This window comes from Podarcis cretensis (genome assembly GCF_951804945.1).
Source record: "Podarcis cretensis genome assembly, chromosome: 9".
Lineage (NCBI taxonomy): Eukaryota > Metazoa > Chordata > Lepidosauria > Squamata > Lacertidae > Podarcis > Podarcis cretensis.
Window position 1 is genome coordinate 58,956,788 of NC_137178.1, and position 20,222 is coordinate 58,977,009.

The 20,222-nt window shown below is 40.5% G+C and overlaps 1 protein-coding gene and 1 long non-coding RNA gene across 14 annotated transcripts in view; one reads left to right on the plus strand and one right to left on the minus strand.

Annotated features, from left to right (window-relative positions):
* Positions 1 to 20,222, minus strand: part of LOC307223693 — an 82,209-nt gene that overhangs the window by 44,330 nt on the left and 17,657 nt on the right. The window lies entirely within an intron of this gene.
* Positions 1 to 20,222, plus strand: part of PCM1 (pericentriolar material 1) — a 49,125-nt gene that overhangs the window by 218 nt on the left and 28,685 nt on the right. For 3 of the 13 annotated variants that reach the window (XM_079989555.1, XM_079989546.1, XM_079989556.1), the window contains exons 2-14: positions 5,117 to 5,228; positions 5,820 to 6,065; positions 7,256 to 7,528; positions 8,306 to 8,476; positions 8,621 to 8,737; positions 9,964 to 10,152; positions 11,413 to 11,590; positions 12,409 to 12,518; positions 13,627 to 13,843; positions 16,596 to 16,797; positions 18,187 to 18,363; positions 19,209 to 19,369; positions 19,680 to 19,900. In XM_079989555.1, the coding sequence (XP_079845681.1) occupies positions 5,133 to 5,228; positions 5,820 to 6,065; positions 7,256 to 7,528; positions 8,306 to 8,476; positions 8,621 to 8,737; positions 9,964 to 10,152; positions 11,413 to 11,590; positions 12,409 to 12,518; positions 13,627 to 13,843; positions 16,596 to 16,797; positions 18,187 to 18,363; positions 19,209 to 19,369; positions 19,680 to 19,900 (2,358 nt within the window). In that variant the 5' untranslated portion in view covers positions 5,117 to 5,132. Of the gene's footprint in view, positions 1 to 7; positions 160 to 459; positions 680 to 5,116; positions 5,229 to 5,819; positions 6,066 to 7,255; positions 7,529 to 8,305; positions 8,477 to 8,620; positions 8,738 to 9,963; positions 10,153 to 11,412; positions 11,591 to 12,408; positions 12,519 to 13,626; positions 13,844 to 16,595; positions 16,798 to 18,186; positions 18,364 to 19,208; positions 19,370 to 19,679; positions 19,901 to 20,222 lie in introns of those variants that run through there. The other 10 variants (XM_079989558.1, XM_079989549.1, XM_079989548.1 and 7 more) reach the window with 8 other exon arrangements.

Consider the following 20,222-nt stretch of genomic DNA (forward strand, 5'->3'; position numbering starts at 1 on the left):
GCGGCGGGGACGGCCGTTGGAACGGGGATGTGAGGGGGGACCCCGTCATGTAAGCACCCTCCCGCTCCGTTTATGGAACGAGGACGCCGGCCGAGAAGGACCGAAGGCGGCGAGGTTCGGCTGCGCCCTTTACCCCCTCAAAAGGAGCAGCCTCCTGAGGTGGGAGATAACGGGAGGCAAAACAAAAAGCGCGCGCGCGTGTTATGATGGGGAGGGGTGCCTCTGTAGGCCCACCTGAGGGAGCGCGCGCCTCAGGAACCGCGCGCGCTGGTGCGGAGGGGGGCGTGTCCATCCGCTCCACCTCAAGAGCCCCGCGCGGCGCCCTTGGTAGGCTCCGCCCCCTGCGCCTCGTTGGGAGGGGGTGCCTTGTCTCCAAGGAGACGGAGTGTTCTCTTTCCTAATTGGCCCGAAGCCAGGCTTCTTGGGTCGTTCGGGTCCCGCCCCCCCCGCTTTGCTCCTCCTCCTCTCTCCGCCGCGATCGGGACTTTGCCGCCGATCTCAAGGCAGGAGCGGGGATTTCTGAGCCCCTGGCTCCGCCCCTCCAACCGTCTTTCCGACCCCGCCCCTGAGAAGCGGCAGGTAAGGAGGAATTGGCAGTCGCGCTGGGGCGGCCGTGGTTGGAAGAAGAGCTCGGGGCTCGGTTCTCTGCCTGACCGGGCCTGCACAGCGCCGGCCGCGGGTAAGGGCTCGGCTAAGATCGTTGCCTTACGATTGCTGCCTTTTAGGGAACTGGGTTTAGGTCCGCCGCCGTTGGGGGGGGATCCATCCCAGGTTGTTTCCCAGTCTCGGTAATAATAGGGGAAAGGGGCTGGGCCTTATGATTAACTCCGAGGGTCGTGAGCTGCGGTTGACCTGGCCAAAGAATTGTGTCGGGGTCTGCGTTCGAAACTCCCATTGTTCCAGGCAGAGTTTTGCGACCGGGGATGTCATTCACAGTCTGAGCTCTGGGCCTAAGATTTCAGATGAAAACAGCAGAGTGGAAGGAAAAGAGGACCTTTTTCTGCCTCCCCACTTCCAGCTACTCTCTGAAGACTGGAGAATAGACCCTCTTAAGAATATTTCTGGGGAGGGCAGGGGAAGGACCAGATCATGTGGGAAATGAACGTAATATTTTAGCTGCACTTCATTCATTTTCAGCTTTATATTCTTGTTATTTAAAAAAAAAAAGTGCCCAGACATTCCGTTGTTGCTGCCATAACCTAGGTTTAAGATACCATTTCATATCTGAGTTTCTGAAACTGGTTAGGGTAGGTGCTTCCTGTTAACCATGGTATCTTAAAGCTTTCATTGGTGGTTCTGCTAAAACTGCCAGAACTGAAATTTAGGAAGCAATATGCCATTATATATGCTTAACTGCAAGCTTCTTATAGCAAGAGGCTTGTTTGGGTGGCTGTAGTCCAGCTTCAGTGCTTCCCAATGGTAGCCAACATTTAATTATTTATTACTATAGCCTGGAGAGTTTATTTGGTTAGAGCATGGTGCTAATAATGCCAACGTTGCAGGTTCAATCCCTGTATGGGACAGGTGCATATCCCTGCATTGCAGGGGGTTGGGCTAGATGATCCTCAGGGTCCCTTACAACTCTGCAATTCAATTATTATTTATTAAATTGTATGCTACCCTTCATCCAAAGATCACAGGTTGGTTCACATGAGTACAAGTTATGCAGCAGTGCCTGGTCTGTGTAGACTTTTCTATCAGAAGTGCAAACCAGTACTTCAAGTTTAAAGCTGCATACCTTTTGTTACCTTTCCTGCTTTATACATAGAACAAGCCAGTTACAAGATTGCAACGTGGCTGCTGCCTTCTTTGTCCTGAGGTTGTTTACAGAGTTTGCTAGGCAACCACCTTGCCATCTTAGGATGAAGGGCGGTATACACATTTAAATAATAATAATAATAATAATAACCCTCTGTATGTCGTCACAGTAACGTACAACAGATCTTGTTGCTTGAATCTGCTCTACAATTATGGAAAATACTTGTCAGGGAACTGCCATCGGAGAGTCAGGTGGTGGAAGGGCTCCAGGAGGCTAGGAGACCCTCGGACGCTGAGGAAGGAACCAGCAGGGGGAGAGAGAGAGTTCCTGCAGAAACTCAGTCGGAGGGAGGGCTCCAAGATACTTCCAGTGAGAACAGCGGAGAAGTCTCAGCACCTCCGTTGGGGACGCCTACTCCGCGCAGGAAACTGTCACGCAGAGAATCCAGAAGGAGAGTTTCCGTTAAGGAACTCTTATGTTGGCGTAAATTCCGGAAGTGCCCACTGACGGATTCTGCCAGCGATTGAGGTAGCCATGCACCCATGGCTCCGTGGTCTGGGAGAGTTTTAGAAACTGATTGCATGAGTTGAGAACTCAACCATTTACGCACAAGCAGCCCCTTAACCCATAACAATACTGTAACAGTAAAAATTAAAAAAATCATGGCGAGATCTAAGAAGTTCTTCCTTGTTTCAAAATTAATGAAAACAGTTTTAAATACATGTGCGTCTTTGAATTGTTTTTCTTTTGAGAGCTGAGGGTGGCTGTAAATTGGGCTGATATAAAGTGAATGCAAAATATCTAGCAAGTCAGGCCAACTGGGAAAGACTGTTAGTTGCTTTAGAGTATAGAACAGTGTTTTTTTTGCCAGTTGCAAATGATACTTGTGTAATTGATCAGGCAAGAACAACAGTGCCTCACTGTCTTTTCATTCCTGTGATAACCATAGGACATATCCTATGTGGAAGATAATTTCTAATGTAAGGGGGCAGACGGATTCAAAAGGGAGCAAGAATTTGGGGTCATTGACAGCCTGATCCTTGAGTTCAGTTGTGTTCATTTCCTAGTAAGCTTGAGGGGTGCAGTGCTTTCCTGTATTTAGTCTCGTTTGGAAGGAGATCACTGTATTTTGCAGTATTTGCATTTATTTACAAATATACAGGTTGAACAAAGATACATCAGGAGCACCCAACCTGAAGTCCACTTCTCTCACATTAGATCTCTATGGGGACAGCAAGCACCCCATCAGCTGTTAGTTTACAGAGTTCAGAGCTCAGCTCTCTTTTGCTTCTCAGCCTGACTCAAGTGGCAGCCTATTCTTCTTTACAGACATCTTGCCCCATCGCCCAGGCTAGGGACTTGGTAGAGATGGCTTTCAAGCTTCCAGAACAGTCTCTGTTGTAGGCCATTTACCTGTTACTTCCCTAGCAAAGGAGATACTTGGCAACATTGTGAGGACTGTTAACACTGGGGGAGGAACCCTGGGTGTCATCCCTGAGGGGGGTGACATTACTGTGCTGCCGCCCTGGGATGCTCGCCGCAGGCAGCACCCCCCTGGGATGCTCCCTGAACACCGACCTCCACCTCTGACTGTTAGGCAGTCTCCTGGATCCATTAATCCTCTCCTGTCCAACCCCAAATCTCTTGAAAGTATTCATAGGATTTCAGCCAAAGGTTATCAGGATAGCTTTTCTCTGCTGACATTTTGGTTATGCACTTTTGTGTGTGACATTGGTGGACAAAAGAGTTCTTGAGGCTGACCTTAGATGTTGCCAACGGCTTATAGGACTCTTACTTTGCATAATTTGATCTTACATTGCTGTCCATATTTGATGACTGCAGTTTGGGGTATTGAATTGTGCTGTATCTGTGTTACATTTCAAATATGGATGGATCTTATAGGAAAATTCACCATACTTGTTTTGGCTTTGTGATGTCTGTTGTTGAACGAACACTTTGGACATGGGGTTTTTTTGTACCCATTTAAAATATTTTAAATAGTATGCTCTACAGCACCTTAAACTTTTCAGCTTTCACTGCTGGATCATGGCATTGCACTGTTATGTGCATTAAGCTCTAATTTTAATAGGGTTTTAAGGCCTCATTCTTATGCATGCTTACGTGGGAGTAAGTCCCGTTGAACCCAGCAGGAATTACTTTTGAGTAAACATGTTTAGGATTGTACTGCAAGTGTTTTTGGATCAGGGCTCTGGGATTTAGTCAGTTTTCCTCTGTGCAAAACAAACTGGAAGATGGAAATTCAGAGTGCGTTCTGTGAGTTTGGTAACAATTGAAAGTACTGTAAACTTGTTATATGGCCCTTTATGAATTTCCACTTAGCATAGCTTTTGCTTGACTCTGTTTAGTGAGGAATCACAGACTTGTACAGGACATTAGTGCCAGCCTATGTGCAATCTCTTAGTCTTTCTGGAAATTAAGAGCATGTCAGGGCAACAAAGCTTTTATAAGAGGATTCATCTGGAAATAGCCACTTGGAAGGTGAACAAGAATGGGATAGCTGGAAAAGCAAGTAAAAAACATCTTTGCAACAATTTTCACCATCAAAAACTTTTGATTCCATCGTGCCCTCACGCTGAAAATTTAGGTTTTCTAAACCTCATTTTTCCACCAAAAAACCTACATTTATACATTTTTTTAGGCATTTATAAAATCTTTTGAGTGCTGGTGTGTTTTTTCCTGAAATCCTCATCATGTTACTGAGCTCTGTGTAAAATTTCAAAGAGATCTGATTGTTGGTTATGGAGAAAAAATATATAATGCACACAAGGTTGAGGATCTTAAAAGGAACAGAAACACAGATTTCACAAAACTTTGAAGTGCTATAAAATTAAAACTGTTTGAGATAGAGGGGGGAAATTTAAGGGGGTTTCTTTCAACCATGAGGGAAGGTTGTACACCATTTTCATCAAAATCCGAGACGGTGGGTGGCATGACCACGTTGAACTGACGTAGAATGACCCTATATTCACTTACTTTGGGAGTAAGTGTCATTAAAGATGGTGGATTGGAACTTATTTCTATATAAATCTGCATTAGTTAAAAATGCTGCATCCACTGAATCAACTCATCCCTGTTTTTGAAATAAGCTTAGTATGGAAATAAGTTTAGTGTGCAGAACCAAACATTAGAGACCAGGGCTGGTTCAGAATTAATGAACCATGTGAAGGTTACATGAACTAGCCTGTGTGATCCCAGGACATGTGCATGCTCACTCACATAGGAAGAGACCATTGTTTCCTGTTATATCTGACTTACCCAGTTCCTAGCATTTAGTACAGACTGGAAATGTGGCCCTTTTAAAGTGGATTTGTCTTATAATGGTATCTGTTTGTTCAGTGGTGAATAACATAACATGGCAGCAGGAGGCAGCCCTTTTGAAGAAGGAATGGATGATCGTGACTTACCTGGCTGGAGCAATGAGAGCCTTGATGATCGATTAAACAACACGGTATAGCACTAATTTCCTTGAATACTTATTATTTCTCTTAATACTTATTATTAATTTGTATGCCACCCTTCATCTGTAGATCTTATCATGGTTCACAAGAGAAAAATACAAAATAAAAACAAGAACGAAAAAATGAATATTAAGCTCTTCTAGATACAGGCAATGACTGATTTACACACATCCAAATGGTGCGCTATCGCGGATGACGCTGGACCTGGAAGTGGGCCCAATACGTTATAAAGACATCACAGAAAGGGGCAGAGTGGACTTGTGTGTGCTTTGCTAACATAACCCCTGCACAAAACGAGGATTGCCTGTATTGACAAGTGGGTTCCACAGGCAGTTTTAAGGATATATGATGCTTCTATGAAAACTATATAAATATTAAAGTGTATGTTTGAAATCAGTTTCACAGTGTTGTTGAAAAATGCTAGTAGATTGCAGCATGTTGAACACTTGCTTTAAAATGGAAGTAAGTTTTAAAAAAATTACAGGCAATTTGTGTGGTATTGGGAAGAATCATGAATTTTAAGTAATCATTTTTCTTTAACGATGGCGTACATGGTTTTGTTTCTTTGTTTGATTTTTAAGGGCTGGGGTGGTCAGCCAAAGAGGCCCAACAGATCTTCAGAAAAAAACAGGAAAAAGGTTACCAGTGAAAGTGAAACAAGACTTACTAATGACATCTCACCAGAATCGACACCAGGAATTGGACGGAAAAAGTCAAAGACACCTCATACTTTCCCTCATACAAGATACATTACCCAAATGTCTGTTCCAGAGCAGGCAGAACTTGAAAAACTTAAACAAAGAATAAACTTCAGTGATTTAGATCAGGTATGTGCTTTGTTTTTACTAAAGTGATCTGGGTGGCCTCCCTGGTTTCCAAGTTAGTGTCTAGCCACTGTCTTACTTGTGTAGAGAGGCAGGAAGGAGGTGCAGAAGCTAGCATGAGCCCAAGTGCCCTGCTGTGCGCTTCACAGCTAAATTTTAATCCTGTCTGACAAGAGCAGAGAAAAGGTCAGCTGCAAAGTCCACTGTCAGGCACTTGGGCAGCTGTTAGCTTCTAAGCAAGCGTGACAGCATTGCTTGCCTCTCTCCATATTTTCCAGTTATGGCTATAGACACTATCTTCATAACTCTTAGACTTCATGCGTAAGTAGGAAATGAGCCAACTGGATCCTCTGCTGCTCCTCTGTTCAGGTACCTTGTTGTGTTCTCTACTGCAGATAAAGGAAACCTACAGTTAACAGCATAAAAATTGTTGATCTAGTCTCACACTGACCAACCAGATGCCTATAGGAACCTCACAAGCAGGACATGGGAGCAAAAACGGTCTCCCACTTACATTCCTCTGTAACTGGCATTCGGAAGCATATTGCTTTTGATACTGGAGGTGAAGTCATCAGTATGGTGGCCTTATCCTTCATGAATTTATCCAATCCCCTTTTTAAAACCATTCAAGTTGGCAGCCATCGCTACAATTTATGATATCTAATAATGTGTTTAGTAACCATGGGCTACATGAATAAATCTGTTCTGAGTCTCCCACCATTCCGCCTCATTGGATGATATTGGATTTGAGTATTTTATGTACACAAACAAATGCACAAACACGGGGGGGGGGGGAGGATTCTCCCAATTCTGGATCTCATTGCAAGGTGTTACATTGGCTACAAGTCAGAAGATATAGGGCCTGGGTAGTGATTGAACTCAACTCTGTCCCCACTCCTTTCATATTAGCAAGAAGGGAATAAAGAAACTAGGAAGTTAGGAATAGGAATAGGAGGATGGGGACAAAGCTTAAGCTGGGAGAACCTGGAGTATATATGACTATTCTCTACAATGTTGTTTTGCCATAATAATGAATTCTTTAATCTCAACTCAATGCAACTCAATTCATTGCTCTGGGAGGAAAAATTGTCATTCATTTTTTTTATCCGGAAGAACCCCACAAGAGTTTCTTAACTGGAGCACTGTTTGAAAGAAAGCTGTAAGTCATTTTGTGGTCTTTCACTCTTATGTAGAGAAGCATTGGAAGTGATTCTCAGGGCAGAGCAACAGCTGCTAACAACAAACGCCAGCTTAATGAAAGCAGAAAGCCATTCAACTTCCTGTCACTGCAGATTAATACTAACAAAGGCAAAGATGCTGCAACAAGTTCTCAGACACAAGAAACTGGGGGATCATCGCAATATAAAGACTTATTTACCGCTGCCTTGAGTAAGGATTTGTTACAGAATTGTCCTGTCTCTATTGAAGAAGATGGAAGAGGCGAACCAGCAGTGGACAGTAGTCAGGTGATATTAGTGGTTAAATTATCCAATTCATACTGAAAAAGATCTTTTAATGAAATATTTAATGAGTGCTCCTTAAAACAGTATTTTTTTTCTTGAAGGTCTATTATGAACATAAGGCAAATGTTTGCTGAGAAACTAGAGAGAGAGAGAGAGTGCACGCTATGGGCATATTACACTTTTCTTTTTTTAAGAATGTATTTAATTGAAACATGGTTTTCATCTAGAGGCCTGGACACTCAGTTAAGCAAGACCTGTTAGTAAAAAAATGATGTTAAGCAATTGGACTGGTTTAATTTATTTCTGTAGCATTTTAAATACCATAAACATTTTTAAATTAAAATGCAGGATTGCCATCTATTTTATCAGTTTAAAGCATTATTGTACTGCTTTATATACGAAATATAAAACAATAAAATCAAAACTTCAGAAGGCAACACCATGTGCCAGCATGGCTTGTATGGACTAAGTAATGGTAACCCCCATTGAACTTGGTCTTACTTCTAAGTAGACACAGGATTGCACTGTTGGAGTCATAGTCACAGAAGTGCATTTTTAATTGTTGTATGTAATGTTTGTGTGCTTTTAAAAAATGGGTCTAACTTTTGTAGCTGGTGTAACTTTGGTTTTTGTGGTGTTTATATCCCATATGGGTTTTGTTTTACAACAGACATTTTTTTCACCCATTACCGGTAGTTTTATAACAACATTTTACACTTGCTACATCACTGGTATTTGCCCATCACAGATTATTGACTCCACTGTTTTTTGGACTTTCAGATTGTGAGCAGACTAATTCAAATTCGTGACTATATTGCAAAAGCCAGTTCCATGCGAGATGATCTAGTTGAGAAAAATGAGAGATCTGCTAATGTGGAACGCTTGTCACATCTCATAGATCATCTAAAAGAACAGGAGAAATCATACCTAAAATTTTTGCAGAAGATGCTTGTAAGTTGGAAAGCTTAAATGCCTTTTTCAAATGGTGTGAGAAAATAGTACGGGGGATGAATCTAAAACGTAGCATATTTTCCCCTTAATGTTCCCTTTACCCCATTTATGTAGTTTTTTGTTTATGCCACTAAAATATTCCAGGCTAGAGAAAATGAGGAGGAGGATGGTCGGACTATAGATTCAGCTGTGGGATCTGGTTCTGTAGCTGAGAGCACATCGCTAAACATAGATGTGCAGTCTGAAGTTTCAGATACAACGGTAAGCTTCTTTTTAGTAATTAAGTTGCTAGAGATGAAGATGCATTTCTCTGTCCAGATAACTTATGTTCTGAATCTAATTTTAGTCCAGGAAAACTTCTTATAAGCTACAAATTCTGGAAACATTAAAATAAATGTAACAATTTTAAGTCATAACGGCCTGGATTCTAACTACAGTGAAACAGAAAACTGGGTTTTCCTCTCCCTCCTGCTTCCCACTGTAGCCAGCTTCCTATCCCCAATTTCAATATCTCCTCCATGTAGTCCCCCTTATCCCCAACATGAATAGCAATTCAAAACTTAATGTTTTGGGATACTATTCACCCTTTATGGTCTGTAGACAAAGGCTTGCCACCAGGAATTAAGCACGAGGCAGGTTTGAAGTTGAAGCCATGTTACTGCACATTCCTCATTCCCTAAACTATATTTAGGATTCTCTTCAGAATGATGTTTTAAAACCTGTTTGCAATCTCATTCCTTGCTTATTTGTACCTCGTTGTTACTAAAAGAATGACCTCAAAGAACGTATAAGCTTTTACACTGCGGTCCTGGTGAGATGCTTTGGACTATAGCCATAGCTTCTTAGTTGGCAGTTTATCCTCAAAGCAACTTGTATACGCTCAGTCATAATATTTTTGTCACAGTCAAAAGAAATTACATGTGCCACCATGCAATTTATTCATGTTTGCAAATCATTTGATATTGGAGTTTCCCTACCTGCCACATGACACTTTGGAAGAAGTTGGGAGCCCTTCTGCCAAATCCTCAAACAGCTTCTTTCAGCTTCTGAGAGTTTAAAAAGCAGTTAAGAAGAAGTTTGGTGGAAGGAGCCATATACAAGGAGATTCAGAGATCTGCTCATGATGCATGTGTCCTCTGAAACGTAACATTTGACATCTTTAACATTTTGTAAAAAGAAATCTGCTTAATATATTTTAAGTCACTGGTCTTCAGTGGGTTTGGGGGCTTAGTTGGTGGTTTTGGGACCCTTTAGTGGGTTGTGCTCTGATCCAAGGTGGGTCCGAACAGGAGCACTACCACCATGCAAATATCTTGTAAAAGATTAAGAAATGGTTCCCCAGATGCATGTTTGGGTTAAAAGCAGGTCCTGGGTATTATGGTATGTTGACAAATTAAAACTGGAGTAGGGCAGCGGTATTATAAACTTAAACTATGCTTAGCAGAAATATATGTTCAGAGTCTAACTTACTAAACTATTTGATAAAGGAGGTATCTTTTAGTCTGAGAGCTCGGCCCTGCATTGAGGACAAACTAGGGAATTCAGCTTCTCAAGGACAGGTTTCAGACATGGCCGTTACAGCAAGTCCAAATGTGAAAAATGACAGAGCTGCTCTGAATGGCAGGGAAATCTGGTCTAGTAGGATTAATAGCCAAGAACCTGGATTACTCTCAAAGGTACACTACCAAATATTGCCTTGGACATCAATATAGGGGCTCAGTCTGCATTCCTAGTTTTTCTTTATAATAAATACTCTGTAACAGAAGTTTGATGTGCATTCAATGATTGCTTTTGTTCTTTTAAATACTTGACTTTATGCACTATTTATCTGTGAAATTATTCTTCTGTCTGCTTTGCTGCATTTGCATTTATTTTTTTAAAGGCCTGTTCGAACACAAAAGTTAAAGAATAATGTAGCAACAATATTTATCTCAGCTCAGATATCTTCCTTTCTCTGTCACACATTGTTCTTACTTCATAAGAAAATAGTATTAATGGGGCATATATGTTGTTGTTTTAGTAAACATTTTATCATCCCCCCCCCAAAAAAAAGGTTGATTATTTCTAAAATGGTAACTGAATGTGGACTCTGGACCATTGGCATGATCATAAGTTCTTACCCATTAATACTGGGGTTGTTTGGATTTGCTTTTTTAACATTTTCTTTTTATCTCTATTTCTCTTCCCCAGTCCAATTATTTATCTTAAAACATTTAAATGAGGAATTAAAGATGAGGAAATTTATTTTGTGCTTGCATTTTTTGGAAGATATTTAAGCTGTGTGATAAGAATTCTGATTTGTTCTTTGCTTCTCTTGGTGGCTTTCTTTTTCTCCTCAGTTTTCATTGTAATACAGGATTTTTACATAATCAGTGTTGCACTGCATACCAATTTGAGTAGTTTCATTTCAGTGGAAGTTATATGTTTGACTATCTCCCATTGAAATAAATAGAATGACAGTGCTCTTGTTGGATAACTCTGATTTGTCATTGCATGGAAGCTATTATGCAAGCCTTTTTTTAAATAGAAAAGGCAGGATCATATCCAAATATATTAGTACTATCCTATTTACCTATGGCAATAAGGCCTGATAAAAAGAGTGGTACTTCTTTGTAAGTATAGGATTTTGCTGTAAGGGCTGAGAGCTTGAAATGGCATACCAGATTTCAGCATGGCGTTAAAAGGAATATAACTCCAATTAATACATTATGGGGTGGGGAGAAGCAAGTATATCAGAAAACTGAATTTTGCTTTCACTACATTTTAAGATAATAACATGGATTCATATTTCTGAAAAGAAAACACCACACATATTTAGAGGTTCAGGTTTGTTTTCTCCACACCGACTGTCTAAAAATTTAAGTTACCTGCTAATGGGCAGCTGAATATTGATCCCATTTATTTTATTTTCATTTTTATCCCTTTATATTTTTCAGGCTAGAGATCCTCAGCAGGAGGCTACAGAAGAGCTTGCAAATTTGAAGAAGCAACATGATTTATTGAAGAGGATGCTACAACAACAGGAACAACTGAAAGCTCTTCAAGGGAGACAAGCTGCTCTGCTTGCACTGCAGCATAAAGCAGAACAAGCCATTGCTGTCATGGATGATTCTGGTATGCTGAGGTTTAGATACCTGAACAAAAAACCTCTTCATCTGCAATTAAAGTATTGATTTGATATAATAGAATCAGAGTTGGAAGGGACCCTGAGGATCATCTAATCCAACCAACCCCCTGCAATGCAGGAATATGTAGCTGTCTCATATGGGGTTCAAACCTGCAACCTTGGCATTATCAGCACCACACTAACCAGCTGAGCTAACTTGAAGGTCTCAGATGTTGTACCTTTTATTGCATTTCCAGTAATTAAATTATTCACTTTAATGTGGTGTTTCTTAAATAAGAACCTAAGAAATTACTCCAGAGCATGTTAAATGAAATAGGTTGAGAATGTGCATTCTGGTAAATACCCACATATTCAGAGTAGATCCGTTGAATTCATAAGACATAAATTACTCTATTTCACTGGGCCTGAATTGTGACTATTGGGTATCACCCACTGGTTTTGAGCCCTCTTATGAGCTGAAAACAGAACGCATAAGAGTGCTATATGAACAGCCTAAATAAGTAACAGTGATAGGAGAATCTGAGAAACATTTGGAAAGTGGCAGGCAGTTAGCGTGGGGCATGCTGAATTCTGTATTATGATTCAAGTTTCTAGTAATCAGTAGAAAATGAAGTGGAGTTGCAGTCCCTCAGTGGAAAAAACAATAATTTCCACATCTTTAAAAGTCTTTCAGATTCCACAGTTTGTTACATGAATGCCTTTTCTGTATGCCCTATTTCGTATGATTAAAAAGCCTATGTTTAATAAGTTCCAAATTTACTTAAGCACTTCAATAAAATTTTCCATTTTCCTCTCCCACCTGTAGTTGTAACAGAAACAACTGGTAGCATTTCAGGAGTGAGTCTAACATCAGAGCTGAATGAAGAATTAAATGATTTAATTCAGCGCTTTCACAACCAGCTTCATGATTCTCAGGTACCCTTTTTTATATTTAGTATGTACATGATTATATTGCTAATCAAGTCAGTCTAAAATGGCTTGCTTTCTGCTATGGAGAATTCCATTTCAGAAGTGAGCATTATAGTTTTGATTGTTGCCAGTTGCTATTGATTCCTTTATTAGCACTTTCCATGGAATCTTCGTTTTTTAAGTTAAGTTAAGTTTATCCTGCCCTTTTGTCAAAAAGGCTATCAGGGCAACATATAATATAAACAGAAACAAGACTGTTGGCTTAGAAATCCAAAAAGTATGACAGAAAAGAGGAAACTGAGAAAAGCAAAACTGCATATCTCAGCAAAACTGTGTTCTGTCAGCAAAGTAACTGCATCACATCTTTTTCTCTCCTACAGCCTGATGAATAGTGCTAACGTGCTTGCATTGCTGAAGTGTTTTTTTCTTGAAATGCCTTCTGTTGAAAGTAATGTGGATTGAATTTTTTTTCATAGAACCATAGAATTGTAGAGTTGGGAGGGGTCTTGAGGGTTGTCTAATCCAACTCCTTGCAATGCAGAAATTTAGTCTTCATCTTTAAAAAAAAAAAAAAAAACACTTCAACAAATCTACTTCCATTAAAAAAATTCTCTTGATTTGTTTGACTGCTTTGAAAGGAAAATGGTGGGTGGACTGATGCAAACTGTGACAACTGTTTGGAATTTTGTTACATGAAATGCTGTCATCGAAAACAGCCATTTAAAAAAAGATTACAGCACAATTCCAAACATGTCTGAAGGAAGTCCCAATCCCTTGAATCCAGCATTCCCTTCAACAGAACTTTGCACATCAGATGTTTCCACAAGTGGAAGGGGAAGGAGACTTTTTTTGCCAATTCATCATTCTCCCTGCAGCCCTGAAAAGCTGCTGTGGTAGGTTTGGGGAACCCTTGAAACAGTGTGGAAGGTAATTTGAGGGGCTACTAGAGAACAGGGAAATTGTTTATGTTGTCCAGCTCTCTTTCCAATTGCGGGAACCTCTGCTGGATCTCAATCCCTTCTGTGAATAGAAGGCTTACTCTCCCAAAAGTGGTAATAGGATTGTAGTGTTAAGTGTTCTGAAATTAACTTGAATAAAATATGTCTACTTTTAGGTTCAACCTGTTCCAGATAATAGAAGGCAAGCAGAGAGTCTTTCTCTAACCAGGGAGGTTTCCCAGAGCAGGATTTCTTCTGTGTCTGAGCATTTGTCTGAAGAAAAGGCCCAACTCTTCAGTAAGATGATAGCATTGCAGGGTAAAAAGCAAAAAATGGACAAATTGTTGGGAGAATTGCACACACTTCAGGACCAGCATCTAAACAATTCATCCCGTAAGTAGTAGCATGCAATCTGGTGGTGTTATTTACAGTATTTTGTTCGTTACTTATATGAATTGGTGGAAGTCTTTTCAGTTCCATTCTCTTTCCACACCCCCCCCCCAAACAAATGCATGTTGGGTTTGGATGTTGAACATTCAAACCTCTGCTCAGCCTAATTTTCCTAGGTTAGGTCTCCTTTAGACATGGCTTTCCTTGTTATGTCATAAATAAAGAAGTTGGTAAGGGAGAAACTGCTAGAAGTTCATGTTTCAATGTACACATGGATAAGGGTGCTATCTCCTAAAAAGATACATTTGATACAATCTGGTCTCCCATTTTCTCTTTTACTGAAGAAGAACAGGGTACAGTGGTACCTCGGGTTAAGTACTTAATTTGTTCCGGAGGTCCATACTTAACCTGAAGCTGTTCTTAACCTGAAGCACCACTTTAGCTATTGGGGCCTCTTGCTGCTGCCGTGCCGCCATAGCACTATTTCTGTTCTTGTCCTGAAGCAAAGTTCTTAACCTGAAGCACTATTTCTGGGTTAGCGGAGTCTGTAACCTGAATAGTATGTAACCTGAAGCGTATGTAACCCGAGGTACCACTGTATTTTAATTCCATCATCATCACAGAGGTGTATTTGGAGGGGATATATTCATTGAAAATCTTAGCTTTCTTTTCTTTTTTAAAAAAGGAACCTACCTGTTAAGTCTGACACCAGAGGTCCGTCTCTAAATATCCCTGCCCCTCTGTTGGCTTTCTTCATAATAATTACTATTATTTATATGCCACCACCTGACCTAGTTGCCCGGAGAGCCATGTTTTAGACATTTTCCAAAAAAATAAATGCCCAGGATTTTAACTGATTTTATATCAACTGCTTTTTGTATTCTTTTACTGTTGCTATAATAATTGCTTGTTTCTGATGTTTTTGATTTATATTTGTTTTATGGTTCTCTTTTGTATTTTATTATTAATAATAATAATGTAAAAAAAGAATAAGGCTGCTAAATGCATGCCACTAGTCTGAGCCTTTAGACAGTTGGGGGGGGGGGATATCCAGATTCCGCCTCTTTTCTCCATTTCAAGACAAAATTACAAAAGTCACTCATACTCCGTTCCACACTCCATGAGTTCCAGCCATAGCTAAGATGGGGAAACTGCCACCCGTGATACCACTCATAATACCAAGGTGCCCAGTGAGATCTGACAAGAATAACTGTAATGAATAGATGCAAACCTTGACATAAGGCTCCTGATTGTCAGCAGATACTTGAGACAGTATCAACTGGCAGGAGTTCTGCCCTGGGCATCTTGTCTGTGCATTCAATCTTGAAAGCCCACCAAAAATATTACTATCAAAGCTCACAAGATCAAGCAGAACCAAATCTCCAACTGGTAGCTGCTCCCTCCAGAGGGAGCTAAAACCATCCTAATGTCTAGCACAGCACAGCTTATCAAATGAGAGTGGAACACAATGGCAGATGGGCTCTGTAACACTTCATTCAAGCCCAGAGAATGAAGCCTTGATGCAACCATTATCTAAAAAATGTTTCAGCTGTCCAGCAGCACACTTAATCATTTCTTCACCCCTGTCAATCACAAACAAATGCACTTCTCCATGGAGTGAGCGGAGGCAATAGATCAGGGGTCAGCAAACTTTTTCATCAGGGCGCCGGTTCACTGTCCCTCAGACCTTGTGGGGGGCTAGACTATATTTTGGAAAAAAAAATATGAACGAATTCCTATGCCGCACAAATAACCCAGAGATGCATTTTAAATAAAAGGACACATTCTACTCATGTAAAAACACACTGATTTCCGGACCGTCCATGGGCCAGATTGAGGAGGTGATTGGGCCAGATCCGGCCCCTGGGCCTTAGTTTGCCTACCCATGCAATAGATGCTCTGCCAGCCCCTCATCCATGAAATGTAGTTTATACTTTCCCCATAACACCACTGATATGATAGTCCAGGTGCAAGGGAACAGGTCTCAGTCACCTTGGTGGCACCTTACAAACCATGCCACCTGTGGTTTTCGGTATTCCTTCGCTTAGCAACCATGCTTCTCTGATTTTTTTCGGTCAAGGCCAACCATCTTTTTTCAAGGCTCAATCAGACACTTGGACCTAGTATAGCTGCAGCTTGCAACTTGGAAGCTTACCAATGATCATGGCACAAGTTTGGGTACCCAGCAGAATTGGTCAACACCATGCTGCCCAAGAGGAGATAGAAAAATCTATTGGAATGTAGAGCTGGAGAAAGAAAGTGGACTACAGGGGGGAAATAGGCATTAAGGAGTTATTGGGCTTCTGACTTACATTACATTCTGACTAATGTAAGCAGACTTACATTAGAATTCACGTCCAGTACACTGCTATGACAAGCCTCTGCACTGTCTGTGGTCCTTTCCAACTCAGGCTTCAGACCCCATGGGCTTCATCCCCATCATCCCCACTGATTTTATCAGTGATTGGTCAATCATTTGAATTTGGATATGGGTAAAAATAGTTCTTAAGCAGAAATGTCCTTTTTTTAAACAACGTGTTATCTTAGAAGTGAAATGGGGGGAAGCCATCTGAAGTTTTTATAAACACTTGTATTCTTTATTTTTAAATCTGCTTGATTTAATCTGAGTCATAATTTTAATTTATTAATATAGTGTATTAATATACTAGGGCCGCAACATTTAATGATGATAGAAATAGTCCTTCAGAGGTTTGTGCATAAAACAAGATGAAATCTAGTGTCATCTAATTTGCAGTCTTGCCGGCTTCAGGGTCTCCTCAGAGAAGTGTTGATCAAAGAAGTACAGCTTCAGTAGCTTCTGCACCTGTAGGAATAGCAGCTGCTGTCAATGAAGAATCTAACAGCTTAGCGTCATCTGTTGCCTATCATCCGGATTCTGTCACCTCACAGAATGACAGCGAAGAGGACGACAACTTAAATCCAACAGAAAAGCTACAGTAATATATTTTAAATTTTTGGATAAACAGTTTGTTATGTTAGTTTGGTTTATGAAGCAGTTACCCATGGTAGATATTTGAGAGCATATGTACGATATAAGAAGGGGTTTTTAAGACACAAGTGCTTCCTAACAGTTGTTTTGAGAGAGACTGCACTGCAATAGATAACAATTTAGTTGGGTGTTCAAACCGATTGCAGATAAAAGCCAACTTTGGTGCTTGATGTTAATTTAGGTACTTGGGTACTGAACACTCAATTGTCCGCGTACATTCTGGTTTAATTTTTTGACGAAATAAACTTAGCTGCTATACCTTGTGGGTAAAGGTAAAGGGACCCCTGACCATTAGGTCCAGTCATGGCCGATTCTGGGGTTGTGGCGCTCATCTCGCTTTATTGGCCGAGGGAGCCGGCATACAGCTTCCAGGTCATGTGGCCAGCATGACTAAGCTGCTTCTGGCGAACCAGAGCAGTGCACGGAAATGCCGTTTACCTTCCCGCCGGAGTAGTACCTTTTTATCTACTTGCACTTTGACATGCTTTTGAACTGCTAGGTTGGCAGGAGCAGGGACCGAGCGACGGGAGCTCACCTCATCGCGGGGATTCGAACCACCGACCTTCTGATCAGCAAGTCCTAGGCTCTCTGGTTTAACCCACAGCACCACCCGTGTCCCTTCACCTTGTGGATATACGCACACAATTCAAACAATAACTTGGCCATGCATTATTATCTGTAATGTGCTCTTTTCAGGATAGTTGAAATCATATGTTAAACTAGGCTCTGAAAAGCAAAGTATTGACAACAGTATGAGAGATGGTAGGGGAGTTACAAATCAGGAAGTATGGTTCAGATCTCAGCTGTGCCAAGATCTCAATAGATGGCCTTGAGTGTGCTGCTCTCTCAGCCACAGTACCCCATCTACAGTTTATAGAAAATACTGACCTACCTTTTTATAGTGTTGTCAGAATTAAAACAATATAATGTATGTGAAGTGATTTGTACACCTAAGTGAATGCTGCTGATGGCCAGATTTCAAAGTAACTACTCAGATGTCTGGCATGGTGTCGTTTAGCTATCCTTGTCATAAAACTCCTAGTCTTGTCAACTAGCTAACTCATACCTAGTCAAAGTAATCAGAAGTTCCCATCTTCTGTCTTTCTCCCATCCTCCTAATTTATAATACTATTTTTGTGGCTACACACACACACACACACACACACACACACAATTTTCCCAGTGCATATCAAGAGAAACCTCCTGCTTTGTCCAGAACTAGATTTTCCACAGGGTTGTACTTTCCTTGATGTAAGAAAATAATAAACATGAATCTCAAGTTGCCCCCACACCACTATTCAAAGCAAGCTGACAGTTGGACCTCTTTCCTTTGTAGGAAGTTGAATGAAGTTCGGAAGAGACTAAATGAATTGCGTGAATTAGTCCACTACTATGAGCAGACATCTGATATGATGACAGATGCTGTAAATGAAAACACTAAAGAGGAAGAGGAGACGGAAGATTCAGAGTGTGATTCAGACCATGAGAATCCACAGCCAGTTACCAATATCAGGTAGGTTGGTTGCTATGGCTGTTGCCTCCTAAAGTGCTGCTGCTATAATGATAAGAAATAACATTAAACATAAGCTTGCTATAATTATTGATCTTGTCAGAAATACCTAAAGTCTGACCTGATATTTATGAGAAATGAGGAAAGCAGCACTGCAAACTTAATTTCCCCCTTCTTTTTCTCCTGCAGTGTACCAATATGTTTGTTTTAGCACAATATGTTATTTTTCTTCTTTCTTCGCTCTTCTGGGTTTTTTTCACCTCTCCCTGCTCCCCTAACTCAATTCTCCCAACTTTTGTATGCCTGGGATTTGGGAAACTGGGCTTGTTAAGGTGATGCACACCTTCCATTAGATAAATTATTTCAAAAACAAGACAAAGAACCCACTATTATTATAGTATTAGCACAATATTTATTTATATTCCACCATTTCCCCAGACTGGGACTCAAGGCAGCTTACAGATAAAATATAAACTGCTAAAAATATAGACTTCCATTTTCTGATTTTTTTTTAAAGGATTTTTATCCATTGTTGAATGATTGTATTGCTGCAATTGGTATGTTCAGTTCATTTTTGGTATGAAAATAGAGTTCTAGTTAGGCCAGTTACTTATTTTTGCTGTGGTAAGATCTAGTACTAGGAGCAGAATCTGTTTCATAAGTACCAAACCAAAGGTGAAGACTGGTAAAATAAAGATTTTAGAGGATCATAATTGTTTTCTATCTTGGATTTTGTAAATATTTCATTCCTAATTTTTAATTTTAAAAATCTATTCTGTCATGGAGCTTGTAAAAAACCTAAGGGTGCTTAAAATTTAAATGATGCTTAATTTGGTTTCCTCCTCTAGAAATCCACAGGGCACCACTAACTGGGGAGAAATGAATTGCAATAGTAATAGCAATTTGCAGTGTGGAACTAATAACAGAAATGGAAGGCATCTTAATACATCTTGTGAAATAAACAACCGATCTGCTAATATAAGGATGCTGAATATGCCCTCAACTTTAGGTACGTTTCAAAATAATATATTCTGCAGAGTATGTAATGTGTGGCAGTATTCAAATCTTCTTAATTTATTAATCACATGGGGAATTAATCAATTTACTCTCTAGATTTGTGTATGGGTAAAGATTATTTCCGAAGCAGAACACATACACTGTTTTTAGAAGATATGTGTAAGAATGGAGAGCCACTCTCTTAAGGCAGTGCTTTCCATCTGTAAATTTTGTAAGTCCTTTAAAAAAAAAATGTTGGGCATATTTTTAAAAATTGGTTGCCCAGATTATAAGTGATTTCAGTTCCTAGTATGTTCTTTCAGATTGCCATTATAATAGAGAAGATGGTGGTGCTGATATTCCACAAGGTGAAGATGAAGTTGATGCTGAAGCTGATCGAGCCAGTGAAGCTTCTCTATCCAGCCGCAGAACCAGCATAGCTGAGGAGGCTCCTGCTGATGCGGAATTTGAGCAAAAGATCAACAGGCTTATAGCAGCAAAACAGAAACTTCGACAACTGCAAAACCTTGTTGCTATGGTACAGGTCTGTTTTCATTTAATAAGTTCCTTGCCAGTGTGCTAACTTAAATTAAAGCAATGGGTAGAATTAAACGTAAGGCTAAGGAGCTCACTCCATCAGCCCTAGCATTTCTGCTTGAGTGATGGAACACTTTCCCCTTCCTTTTCCTCATGTGCTGTTTTGAGGGGTTCTCCCAACCTGCAAGAGTGGATTTTGGGGGATGGGAGAAGCCCCGCTGTGCTAGTGGGAATCCTTGAGCTGGCTTCTGCCATCAACTGCGTAGTTTAATCTGGCCCAATATTGCGTGCGATTGTTGTCGTTTTTCGTACTGTAATCCGGCCTCATC